The sequence below is a fragment of the Nicotiana tomentosiformis genome, chromosome 2 (genome assembly GCF_000390325.3).
Source record: "Nicotiana tomentosiformis chromosome 2, ASM39032v3, whole genome shotgun sequence".
NCBI classification, from domain to species: domain Eukaryota; kingdom Viridiplantae; phylum Streptophyta; class Magnoliopsida; order Solanales; family Solanaceae; genus Nicotiana; species Nicotiana tomentosiformis.
Genome location: NC_090813.1, coordinates 86,793,525 through 86,807,619, shown reverse-complemented (window position 1 = coordinate 86,807,619; position 14,095 = coordinate 86,793,525). Strand labels below are relative to the sequence as shown.

At 35.6% G+C, this 14,095-nt stretch overlaps 2 protein-coding genes across 2 annotated transcripts; one reads left to right on the top strand and one right to left on the bottom strand.

The window, feature by feature from the left end:
* Window positions 1-4,853: 4,853 nt before the first annotated feature.
* On the bottom strand, window positions 4,854-10,402 carry LOC104113114 (uncharacterized). Its single transcript, XM_009623213.4, has 8 exons — window positions 10,098-10,402; window positions 9,884-9,976; window positions 8,815-8,893; window positions 7,675-7,753; window positions 6,304-6,343; window positions 6,084-6,218; window positions 5,797-5,934; window positions 4,854-5,469 (listed from the first exon to the last, which is right to left on the bottom strand). Exons 1-8 carry the CDS (start codon window positions 10,319-10,321, stop codon window positions 5,190-5,192), a joined length of 1,068 nt encoding a protein of 355 aa, XP_009621508.1. The 5' UTR covers window positions 10,322-10,402; the 3' UTR covers window positions 4,854-5,189.
* Window positions 10,403-12,493: 2,091 nt separating this feature from the next.
* Window positions 12,494-13,844, top strand: LOC138905213 (uncharacterized). The gene is made up of 4 exons (XM_070193718.1): window positions 12,494-12,572; window positions 12,665-12,964; window positions 13,219-13,295; window positions 13,368-13,844. Exons 1-4 carry the CDS (start codon window positions 12,494-12,496, stop codon window positions 13,842-13,844), a joined length of 933 nt encoding a protein of 310 aa, XP_070049819.1.
* The last annotated feature ends 251 nt before the right edge of the window (window positions 13,845-14,095 follow it).

Genomic DNA, 14,095 nt, shown 5'->3' with positions numbered 1-14,095 from the left:
AATTTTTTTTTTTTAGATGGTATTATTAGAATAGATTGAGTACATATTAAGGAGTTTGAATCTCGTTTTTGGATGATTTGGTAGAGTTTTGAGGTGGTTTGAATTAAAAATTTAAAATAGAGATGAACATTAAAAGAAATGATATGTGTATCAGATGTATATCCATGTATATATGTGTGAGATACAAGCGTGATACATATTTGATACAAATGTCGCAGAATAATTTTTTGAACTCGATTTTAACTACGAATTTTGAAACCAAATCACCTCCAATCTTCCTCAAATTTTGTATAGACTTATCTATATATTTTCAATGAATTTCAACCATACCCATAGAAAAATATCTTTTTTTGCTTAGATTTTTGGAATCTTGTATATATATATATATATATATATATATATATATATATATATATATATATATATTTGTATTTTATCGCCTTAGTTGTTACCTCATTTATGAAATTTTCTTTTCGTCTTGCATCTAATGTTGCTGATCACACTTAAAAATATGGAAGGAGATCTTTGCGTGTGATTCTTGGAGAGAAATGACCTTATTTGTTTGAGTTTTCAATTTTTATATGTGTTTAGCTAGTTTTTATAAGTTTATAATTAATAGTTAGAGATTGGTAAATTGGAACTTATTTGAGACATTTACTTAACAACAACAACAACAACCTAGTATAATCCCACTAGTGGGGTTTGGGGAGGGTAGGTGTACGCAGACCTGACCCCTACCCTGGGGTAGAGAGGCTGTTTCCAATATACCCTCAGCTCTCTCCCTCCAAGAACTCTCCACCTTACTCTTGGGGTGACTCGAACTCACAACCTCTTGGTTGGAAGTGGAGGATGCTTATCACTAGAGCAACCCGCTCTTGCCTAGTAATTGTGCTCATCGTGAAAAAGAAAGAAAAAGAAAATTTTGATATGATAGTTTTGAACTTATGGCGCTTTTGACATTTCTATGAATATATGTAATTTGTTTTGCAAAATTGTCGAATCAAAGCTTATATTCTTCAACAATGTTTAGTGAAAAACTTTTAATCACTTTGTGCCTTATTACCTACTTATAAGATAACAAACATAATGCTAAAAGTTTAGTGATTTCTAGGGGTGTTAAAGGATATTTAAAAACCGACTAAACCGATCGAACCGTACCATATCAAATCGATTTTTAAATTTCTTTTAATAAAACCGTAAGTTTTTATATAAATCTATAACCGTACCGATAATTAGGGTATGCTTTTTATTTTATGAAAATAAACCGAAAAATATATCGAGTTGTACTAAATAAATTTATAATATGAAAAATAGATCTATATATTAAGTTTAAAAATAATAAAGTATTAAATTTATAATATAAAAATAATAAAGCATTAAATTTTTTCTTGGGCCTTGGAATTATGAAATAGTTATGAGCCAATAAGTAACTAAACTCAAAATCCTACTTCCCAAACCCATTATGCTACTTCTATTGAAACTAAATTATTTCCAGCATATTCACTAGCAAGACACAAGGTATTATAGCGATCATGAGTTAGAAAATTACACAAATTACAATGTATTGAATATGTTTCCTTTCGTATGATTCAGATTTATCGTTTTGAATATTTAATCTTCTATAGATTTTATTATTGAGCCCCAACTTGGTTAATATCTTTCATATTTGCTTAGTTTATTTTATGCCGTAGTAGAATAGTTGATGAATCTATACTCTAGCCATCTTTTATGTTTTCTTAATTCATCACATTTTAAACTGTAAAAATGTCTAGAGAGTTTTGCCAAGTCTTATAAAAGTACGTATGTAATTGCATTCTACTTCTAATACTAACTTTTACATGATATTTTAAAAAAATACCGAAAATTAACCGAACCGTACCGATACCGAAGAGAAACCGACATGATCGGGACGGTTTCGAAAAGTTTAATTTTGGTTATATATAATAGAATAACCGAAAAATTGGTATGGTACAAACTTTATAAAATAACTGGTCAAACCGAACCATTGACACCCTAGTGATTTCCATATCATTTAAATGGAAATGATATTGCTTTCATTAAATTCAATCTGATTTTTAGCCTTTATGCTACTCTTTCCTTTTTATGTGGCTCTTACCCTTCGTTTAATAGCATAATTTGAAATGTAAAAATGTGGTTTAGACTTTAGCTAACTGAAACGTGTTTATATCAATTTGAATAATATATATAACATAATATTTAATGCTAATATCTTATTTCAAGTACTTGCATTGTTGGAGGTAGGAGATCTTTTATTTAAATTGTTCAACCTTACATGAACATTCCACGAACGGAAAGAGCGTCCGTTTAGTAGGATGGAGTATATCGGTAGATAGCCCATTTATGTTTTTCATTTGTTGATAATCCGGATATCAATCTAACGTAAAAACTAAAAAGTATTATTTTTTCTGTCTACCTTGTCTTTAATTATTGTAGATATTTATGTTAAAAATATATAATGTTTGAACGGTAAATACTTACCCGCACCGAGTATTACACCCATCCTATAAATAAATGACACATGTCATTTTATTTAACCACAATTCTTAATATATAACCATAGTTAACTACCATATATTTTTTACATGATTTTAAATAATAATATAAAAATACATAATAATTTTGCTATTATTTGTTATGTTCCTTATGTTAACGTCAACTTGAACCAGCAGTAAGTTACTGAAAACACAAGAAACCAACCGGGGAAAACTCATTTGTTCAAAAATTGTTTCATAGATTATACTACAAAACAAAGATGTAGTTTATTAGGATTTATTGATAAGGAAAAAAAAAAAAAAAAGAGGCAGACTACATTTCTTTCCTGGTACTTTCATGAATTCAATAAAAACATAAAGATAACTCCACATTAATTGAAGTTATATTTGTAATTTAGTTTTACTTCCTCCTAAGCAAAAAGTAACCAATGCTTACTTGCAAAACTTGTCTCCCGCAATATATTCTCAAAAATAACCTATGCTTACTTGCAATTGCATCATTTAAAAAGTAAACTTCAGCTTCCTGTTAAATCAGCAATGAAGAGTGAAATCAATGTTAGAAGAAAAACTTAGGGAAATAAAAGATAGAAATATGACGGCAACTCTAAATTTTATCACGGTGCCTTATTAGATATATTCCATCTCTAAAAATTTTATTATTTAAAAATAGGACTCCTAATAAACTTTAGTTTGTTGTTTATGGTTAACATAATTAAATTGGGCGAATACACCCGATGCGGGTAAATTTTTACCATGTTGGAACTGTTTTCGTGTAAAAATACTTTCTATAAATCCGAACCTATATGGAGAAGAAACAATGTGATCCGGATGCAGCACACACTCAAATACAACAGTGCTTATGTAGTACTTATTTTGCATCTACTAGTGTCAGTAACTCTTCAGTACGTAATTGGGGACCCTATATATGTACGCAAAATCTGATTATATATTCCCGTGTTGAATTTTCGCTCCTTGGATGTATGCCAAAACACCATGTTGAATAAGTTACGTTATATCGGCCAAGTTCAACTAGTAATTGCCAATCTCTCACAGGTGTTTGTACAATATCCAATGTACATATCCACATTCATTCTGCTAACACAAATAAATCTAAACGTCGTATTCCCCTACCGGGGTGGACCAACCCAACTAGTGCTCTTTTTTTCTCTAGGGGAAAAACAAGCTTAATCAGCTAAGTTTTACATCACATACCATGCGACACTGTACTCTTTTGGGGTTTCTTTCCATGAGATATTTCTGAAGAATAATCATAAACGCTCTTTAATTTTAGAAAAGACCGGACAGAATTTTAAATGCCTATTTTGATTCAATAAAACGTACTAACTTGCTCAACTGGTCAAAATTGAAATGAGAGATTAGATTATGACCTGACCTATTACGTCTTAATTCATTGTGATCTAATTAACAAACATTGAGAGCGATGAACCATGAATAATATGGTTCAATACTCAAACCATTGTAATTAGTTTATATTTGATTCAATCTGGCTATTTGAACCTTAGGAGTGACAAATATGACATAGTATTAAACAGTAAGTTGCGCATTTGAGTTAACTGGTTGAGTTATAAACAAACTTTCAAACGACTAGGGTCAGACGATTTAATATTTAACTCGACGTTGAACGAAGTGATGGAGGAATGGAACAGTAGCGACAGCACGCAAAACAGAAGAGAAGCGTCGAATGGAGCAATTCATCATTATCCTTTAAATAAATTGACCTGCAAAACAGACTCAGGATAGTATAGCGACAAAAGAGCTTTCATAGATGCGGCGAACATGCGCTGCAGCTGCTGGATCAGATGACTTTGACACGTATCCTTAGACTTACACTTGTTCCCTATCTACATATTATCACAATTGGCAACAACAAATGATGGTTATCCTCAATTCTTCCGAGAAAGCTGTGATACTTTTTGCCTTTAATTTCTGAGATATCTAATACTTGCAAGCTCAACCATGGTCATGTAGAATATGGAATATTACGATAAGAAAATGAATTTTAAATCTAATCGATTTAAAAAGCTAGCTCATAAAATAGAATTATAAAATGTCATAAGAAAACAGTTGTTCCATTTTTTCAACTAACGTGACACTTCACAAGACAGGAAAATATATGTCATCACCAGGTAATATCCCAGAATGAATCTGGAAATCCCCTTGTCCTCTTGTTTAATGTTACCTCGTGGCTGTATTTTTTTTTCAACATACAATCAGGGGCGGTGCATTCCTTACGGTTTCGGCCGAACCCAGTAGGTTCAAATCTTATATTTATCTTTAAAAATTCATTGAATATATACAAATTATTCATTTAAAATCCAGTAACTAAAAATGATTAGAATCTTCGAACCCATAAATTTTAAATCTTGACTACGCCTCTCCATACAATACAACAATTTCATCTTAAATTTCCATTTCCAAGACCTTGATTGTCCAAATTTCAGAAAGAAAAGATAGAAAAGACTCCACCGTGTAAAATGAAGAAGTTACGGGTTCGTAACTTCGGCTTGGGCCCTCTATGTGTGTTAAAAATCCAACTAAATAAGTGCAAAAATAGATTTTGAACCCAATAAATTAGACGCGTTGTGATAGAATTCTAAATTTGAACCGTTAAAGTTCAAATCCCGAATCAGCCTCTGATTGTCTGCGGGAACCTAATCAACTTTGGCGAAATGGTTTCTCCATGAGCTCAATGATGCTCCGCAATCCAGATTTATACGAAGGGTAAAGCAGTCTCACTCCCAGTTCCGATTTAATGCGTTTATTGGAGACTCGCTTCTCTACCCTTGAAGCTCCCTGTGGATTTAGAGACGTTGCGTCTTCAGAAGACTTGTTTGAAGTTAAGTGGCCTGGCCATTTCTTCTCAACCAAGTTCCTAGCAAACGTAAATACCTGCTCTCTAGGAGCAGGGTCATCATCAACTACGTTGTATATCTTCCTGAAAAGCCAAACCAGACAATCAATTGATTAAAAATGAAATTAAGAAGCTAATTACATAGAATTCGAAAAGTTCAATCATCAAAATGACCTGGAAGTTATTGCACAATAGAAACCATAGGAGTAGAAGCAAACACACAAGTGAGCTAAAAGCGTCTACACCAGTTTCATGCCAGTCAAACTATTACCAACTTCAGAGGCTTAATTTAATAGATCAACACAGCAGTATTCAAGAATTAACTTAGAAAAATAAAAGGAGAAAGAAGCTTCATCAACATAATCATGTAATTTACTTTTTGAGACAATCTTATTGGGTGAGCGAACGTACCCAGGAGATGGCCTCTGAATGCTCGCCTTAAGTGCCTGGCAGATGTCAGCAGCGTGAATACGTGATGTATAATGCCTAGAAAATCTCATCTTCTGACCTTTTGACAGAGGCTCCTGCTTGAGAATGGTGTCAATAGCACTGCATAAAACGACGTCTAAAGGATCAGTGAGCAATTAAATCAAAAGTGCTCCCTCAGACAAAGTGCTAGCTTGTAATATACTTTGAGAAAATACAATTTCAATGTCCAATTAGAGTAACACATCATAGCTGTGTATACACTTCACTACCTTCTACCAGGACCGTATATACCACCCAGTCGAAATATTTGGGCAGTGACTCCCACATCACAAGCCAGATGTAACCACCCTTCCTCAGCAGCCATCCTTGCTTTTGCCGATTCAGTTATCGGCCTTGGTGGAAACCTGCCATATGATAATATACATAAATCTAGGATGACTACTCTGAACGCACCAAAGAGATTTAAACGCTTGGTTAATGTAAACTTACTCTTCATCAACCCATGCACCACCAGAGTTGCCATAAACACCTATTAGTCCAAAAGAAAAAACGAAATTCTCAGGATCAATAGTCAATACTCAATAACATACTTTGCGCATACAGTCTGTTTACAGTAATCTTTTTACCATGTAGCAATGTAAATACTTATGCTTTGGTTTATCCAAGGAAAGAAGCTAGCATGTCACATGGGATATATGTTCTTTTCAGAATATAAAACCAGAAATATACTCGTACTCCCTCCATCTCAATAAGCCGACCTCCTTTACTTTTAGCTTCCCAAAAACTTGAGCTCTTTCTTCAATAGAAAAGTTTTGGGCACAATACGACATTGGCCGATCGGCCGAAACTAGTTGCGTTCACTAGCCACAAAATGTATAAAAGATATGTATTATATGTATGTAATACACACACATACAAAAAATATACATTATTAGGGAGAGGCTAAAAATATACATTTCTCAAAAGTTTTTTTCCGTCAAGTAATTTAGATCAATATAAACTTATACTAATTCATACATTGTTTCTAACTTGATTTTACATCATTCCTACAAATTGTTCCATTTGTTCACATCTCAAACGATTTATTAAACTACTTTTCCTATACCAGCCTCAATATAATAGTCCACCTAAATGTTTTATTATAATAAAGCTGGGGACAAATCAGGTTTAGCTTTTCAGAAAGGGGATGGTATGTTTCAACCTTCCTTACTTTTGGAAACTTTAAAGAAATAGGTGTAGGTAATCTTATCCAAAGATTCAAAAAAGAAATAGGTGTAGATATACTTCTCAAAATGTAAAAGGTGAACACACTGACCCATATAAGTCATTTTTTTTATTTTTTAGGCATTCGTTTGATAAGTGACTACAAACATAGATAAGCAAAGCAGTATACTTCAATGGACTTGAGCAAAGAAGCAATAAGAACTCAGCGGGCTTTTAATTTCGATGTAAGCCAAGAAAAACAATTAAGGTTGCTCTTTTATGTTGTTTTTGTTTTCAAATGTAGCTGTAACACCTGAATTGACAAACTAATCTCTCCAAGGGAAAAAGAAAAAGAAGTACATGAACATTCTTCATACAACCAATGGCTTGAGAGAGATCCATTTTTTCACCGATATAGTTGTAATTGCCTTAGAGAACGTAAAGTCACATTTACATAATTTCCTACTTGTCAAAACAAATTTTTCCTTTCTATAAGGAGAAAATAGATGAAGAGAAAGAATGTACCAAGTACTTTTGGAGAGGAGACTTGAAGAAAAAGAATTTTCAGTTCACCTTAATAATTGTGTTAGGTCAAAATCAGACTTTTGAATAATACAAATGCACATAGCTTCCAGCATTGGTGACAGAATAACGTACTCGTTGATGACAAGTAACCAAGCCACTGGAGGTTACCATCCTTCAGTCTTTCTTTTAGCAGCTCTTTATGCTGAAGCATCTGCAGTACACGCAACTATTAATGGACATAAAAGCAAATAGAAAAGTAAGTAAAAAACTTCAAAAGCTTTTCATGATATCATACAGCTCGCTTCCGGATTCAACAGTTTTTTGAAGGTCCCAAGTTTTATGGCTTCAGTGCATAAACTTACCTTATTGTTAGATTCAAAAGTGTTTTTTATAAGGTATTGTTACATTCAAAAGTTAACAATGTTCGATTTAACGATATTCCTAACTGTTGAACATAGTATCGAGACTGTCCCTAAGAAGAACTCTAACACCTAAAGAAGCAGAAAAAAAAAATTAAGGAAAAAAATTAAAAAGACACCATAATTAACTTCCCTATTGTAGCTTTACTTTTAACGCATAGTTCATCTAAGTTGCGCCGACTCATCGTTTTTGGTGCTGCACCCGTCTCGACACGGGACGGATGCGGGATACGTACCGAATTCGGTCAATTAACTTTGGATACGTTGACCCAAATCCATCAACAAATTAGGGGGAAATTTGAGATTTCGATTCTCAAGATTAAAAATAAAACAGATTTAAGACATGGAAAATGGCATACCTTCAATATTGTAGTACTTTTGTCTCATATTTGCTACTTTGTGTTTCAGAAAAAACAAGAATTCAAGGGGTCGTGTCCTTAGTTCGGGCTTGTGGTAGATAGTAGCAGCGTCACAGATGGACAGCGTCATAGATGGAGGGTTTTTCACAGAATATCTCACAAAATTTATAATGTCTTTATGGCTCTATTTTTTATAATTTCGAATTTTCTTAGCCGAATCCCCGCACCCGTACCTGGATCCGCACCCCCGAATCTTAAAATTTAGATTTTGCCGAATCCGACACTCGGATCCGTGCACGTATCGGATACCCACACCCAAATCCGAGCAACTTAGTAGTACATATTCATATAATGACAGAGAAAAGGTCATTGAGGAACATTTACGATTAACACCCATCAACAAAAATGTTGACATGGGAGGTCTCTACAATTAACACTGCCCACGCCTGACATATTGCTTACTAAAACTGTAGCATAATATTGAGCAAATTTACCGGATCACCAACACGCAAAACTGGAGGGATGGAGATAAGAAGGTGTGAGTGGCATTTCATGATATCAAGGACCTCAAGTCTGAAAGATAGAGCAGAAATACTAATCAGAACAGAGGGAAAGATAGGAACAGGGTTTCTTCTAAAAACCTACCTACATACATGGAGGTTTAAATATGTAACCGCTAACATGCACGCCTAGACCCGAAATCAATCGACACATTAGTCAAGATATATGAAAAAGGACCAAACTGTGACATTTTTACTTGATAAAAAAGACCAACCTTTGACCTCATTAGGATGAAAGTAACTGTTACAGAAGAAGTGAGAGAAGAACTGCCAAAGAGACTTAATTTGCTCTATAACAAAGAAAGTTATCGTTCACTTCATTCAGCTAAGTAGTCTGTAAAAGGGTAAATACAGAAGGAACAACCAGAAATCAATTTAGGAGTTCTTGGCTATTAAAGTCTTCGTTGCAAATCTTCTGATTCTCCACCAATTCAAAGTTTAAACATTATTACATTTATAAATAAGATTTCACTTACCTAATTTAAGTATAGCCACATGATTTGCCTTTTTTCGTTAGCCTCTTACAATTCAATTATTCTACTGTTGTTTTCATTGTAGTAGGTCCTTAGATGAGAATAAGCCGGTCTTTTTTCTGGCCATTTAGCCTTTGACCATGGGTCTGTAGTATCATGCAGAATAAAATCCCAAGGCAGTCACTCATCCCTAAACTGATACATGAGGAATTCAGGAAATGACCACCTGCAGCCAGATGGGTTGGTTCATTCATATTCAGCTTTAGACAAAATTGGCGGCAATGAACTATGTCATTATGATAAAGTTGAGGGCGAGCTTGGCACAATAATAGTGTGGCTCTTTTGGTGACACATAGATCACACAAGTTCAAGGCGAAAGCTACCTACAGTAGCCATGGAGCAGTAATAGAAGCTCCAACGTCCCCTCCACCCTCCCATTCCCATTACTTAAAGAGGAATATATATGACTTCATTTTGACCAATGAATATTCATGAGAGGGGGGAGAGGGAGAGATGTCTGGAAGACTCACTGTGGTTCATTGGCGTCAAATATATGAGCATGGAACCCCATTTCCTCTAATTTCTGTTTCCGGGCAGTAGTAGTACAACTTCCAGTAACTTCCCTACGCAATTCACATATGTTATATAAATGGTCAATCCCCAATATAGATTAACAGTTCGCTTCTTTCATAACTTCAACTAGTACGAAAAGAGGAAGAGAGATAAAGTAGAAGGTTTATTTACCATCCGCCGGTCTTCAAATCTGCAGCCAAGAATTGTCCTACGAAACCCATCCCCAGGATGAACATTCCATGTTTGGAATCTGACTTTTTAGTGCTCGATTCGTAACGTAGACTGCACCTGCTAATGGGGCAAAACGATGGCGTTTTAATAGAGGACACTTCGGCAGTTTGACCCTGCCGGAGATGAATTAACGCCGGCTGGCTTGGTAGCCGGCAAATGTCCATTAAAATAGCTCTATTCTGAAACTTAGGTAGCGGTTAATCAGAGGTACTCGTCTCTCAGTTAAGTGATAAGTGGAAAGCCGAAAGCTCCAAGCCCATCCCAGAGCTATTTAATATATGGCCCGTTTCAGTGACTTGGTGCTAATGGGCCAAATCGGAAAGCCCAATAAGAATGACAGTTGCACAACTCAGAAAACCTTTGCTTGTAGTTTCATGGCAAATACATAGTTTATCCCCTAACTTTGACGCCAAATTTCGCTGCCACACCCAGACTCAGAATTTGAATGTTGCGAGGGTACTACTGTGAATAAAAATTTGAGCAAATGCTAGAGCCGGAATTGTTTAACCCAAAAATATATTTTCCGGTCAAAGTCAATATGTAAAAAAATTGGGTTACTAATAACCAAGATGTACTTCATTTTCCCAACAATTTGAAGAACAAATCAATGAATGAAAATAATTGACAAAGAAAATATGAAATAGATTGGTAATCACTCCCAAAATTACGGTTTAGAATTTTGAGAATAAAGTAAAGAATGTTTGCATGAATTTCAATAATTATCTGATGCCATTACAAATGAGATTTCAGTCTTTATATAGGAGCATACAATTATAATGATTCTCTTACTTAATTCGGGCTCACTAATGGTATTAATTACCTTGATTGCCCGTTACCATATACAACTGTAACGGAAATATAATTAAAGATTTCTTGTAATCGTACCGATTTCCCTTCCTTATTCATGACAGGTATGTGTATCTTCCCTTCTTTACAACCTTTATTCATTTCGATCATGTTCCCCCTTTTACAGCTGTCAGGCCCGGCTTTTTCCTTAGTATAACTATGTGGGTGTTTCTCCCGTGCCTTTTTCGTATTCTTTAACTCATCTAATTAAGAATGTCACTTGTCACTATATCGATGTTCCACGTACCATGCTATGTCACCTTGTTGATAGTCCACATGTCTATGTCTTTTTTCCACATAGTCCTCTCATTTTCTGAATATTCGGGAAGTGGTAAGTATTTATGCCGGGAATTCTTTGCCGCCGTTTCTCAAGTATCATTATGCCCTCTTCAGAATCGATGCAACGTATGTCACATTCACTTAATGCCCATGCCATGTGGTTTCACATGATTGGTTCTGCAGTTTCTCACTGCCTTTTTAGGATTTTTTTCTGCGACTGCATCAGTCACGAAGTGACGGTTCTATTATGACACTTCATAATGATCAACTTTGAGGGTAGTCGCATCTCCTTATAAATACTTCATCCTCTTTGATTTCTTGAAACCTTCTTCCTTCTTCCCCGTATCCATCATCTTAACCTTACTTCGTAGTTCTATACATTTTCTTTGTATTTTCTTTGTTAAACATGTCTTCTCCAATACCAAACTCTCACAAAGTTGTGATCGTGGATGAGCTTGCTCCTTCTACTGCCCCTACTAGGAGTAGGAGATGTGGTAGACTCTGTTGTTTCTCAAGAGTTTTCTTTCGTATCAGATTGTGAAACCATGAAAAATCAAGTTTCTTCTATAGCTTCCTTGTACCCTGCTGAACTCTACCCAAGTTTGATCACTCCTGGTCTTCTTTCTTTGGTTCGTCGAGAATGTTATTAGAAATCATATTTTCTAGTTTTAATTTCTGGTGCCAACCAAAGAATCACCTCTTACCATGTTGATTTTTCTTTCGTTTATACCCACCCATTCACTTTAGGTTTAAAACCTCCCATTTACCCAGTGATCATCGAGTTTTGTCGCTATTTTAATGTTTGCCTTGGCTAGATTGGTCCCATTGTGTGGAGGGAAGTAGTATGCCTTCGCTATTTGTCTGATTTAGTTTCCATTCCTTTTACCTTCCGTCACTTACTTCATCTTTACTCTCCCAAGCTGTTTCGTGAAAGGGTCTTTTCCCTCGTGGCTAGAAGTAAAAGGGTTTTAGTTAGCCCCGAGGATGACCGTGACCGAGGCCGGTACGCCCGTTTTGTTGCTGCCCCCACTAATGGATTAGTGAGTAAAGAAAACATGCTTTTTTCAGAAAAATAAAACTTTGCACGTAAGTTTTTTTTCCTTTCCTTTCTTTGATGTCTTGAGTTCCTTCATGTAATCACATATTTATTTTTTTCAGCAACCATGGAAGTCTTTAAAGAAATTCCTGACTTCTGTGCTTGAGTAGAAAAAATGTTGACTGTTGCTCCTATGGACAAAAGATCTTGGAAATTTCTTTCACGAAAATTTGGTTGGAAAATGAAGACTCACGGTACTCTTCACTCTCGTAGTTTATTTCCCTCTTTACTTGTTCATATATAAATTTTTCATCATCCCCCCTCCCTTCCCCAATTTTTTTATTAGGGTTTTCTATTCGCGGCATTAGTCCCGCATCTGTTCCATCAACCAGGCTTTCTGTAAGTCTTGCTCAAGAACGGATTTTGAGCGCTTCTTCCTCCAAGAGAAAAACTGTTGAAGCTCGTAGGTCTGATGATGAAGAGGATGCAGAAGAATATTCTTTGGTGAGAAAATCGCATGTCAGAAGACACGTAGTTTCAGATGATGAAAACCATGTCTCTCATGATCCCCCATCAAGTTCGATTCCTTTCAGACTCATTGATGAGCCCGAGAATGCTCCTTTAGAAATTTATGATGAAGATGCTGGTAACTCAGCCACCCCTCCCCCCAAAGTCATGTTGAAAGGTTATTCGCCTATTGCTTTGAGGGTGAAGAAGGCCTCGGGCCTATTTCTAAAAAACTGCCACTTGTTTCCTTTCCAGTTTTACCTATTGTTAACCCCTTGTGTCTTTACTTGGTGTTACCCCGATGGTTTCTCCCCATGCTGCTCCTCGTGTAGAAGCTGAGCCTTCTATCAGTAGGTGGGAAATGAAAAAAATTGTAATTAAAGTCATTGCTAGGAACCGTGGAGAAGAAGAAGTTGGAGGGTCACAATTCCATGGCCTTAATGAATGACATTGTTCATTCTTCTCTTAAGGTATAAATTTACTTATATTTCCTTCCTTCTTTTTCCTTATTCATAACTCTTCTTCTTTTACCTTTCTTTTAGATTAATTTGACAGGTACTGAGCTTATGAAAAGGATCTCTTGGACTGACCAACAACTAATTGAATTGTGCACTGAGGCTGATAACTGGAGAGAACAATTTGAAGGTCTTCAGTTGGAGAAGGGCGTTCTTGCAGAGGAAAAGAGGGCTTTGGAACAACAAATGAAAATGGTATCCGCTGAGTTAGAGGTTCTAAAATCTTCTTCTAGTCAAGTTGAGAAGGATAAGGATAGATTGGAATCCTCTTTTGCTGAACAACTTTCCAAGGCTACTGAAGAGATAAGGAGTTTGAAAGAGCTCCTTAATCAAAAAGAGGTTTACGTGGGTGAACTGGTTCAATCGCTAACCCAAGCTCAAGAAGATCTTCGCGCCTCTTCAGGTAAAATTCAGTTCCTGGAAAGTTCTCTTGCTTATTTGAAGAAAGCTTATGAAGCCTCGGAAGCAAAAAAAGAGGAGTTGAGAGCTGAAATTGAACAATGAGAGAAGGATTATGAAGCCCTCGAAGATAAGTCATCACTGGATGTTAGTTGGGCTTTTTGAACACTCGCCTCGAGACTTTAACGGAAGCCAGCTATGAAGGGTTTGACCTTAACGTTGAGATTGCTAAGGTCAAAGAAACAATTGAACAAACTCAGCAACGTCAAAGCTTTTCCACACCCGAAGACGAAGGTTCTAAGGGTGATGGAGATGGACTTGCTCCAGGTGAAGCTGATGTTCAACCCTCTTCTCCC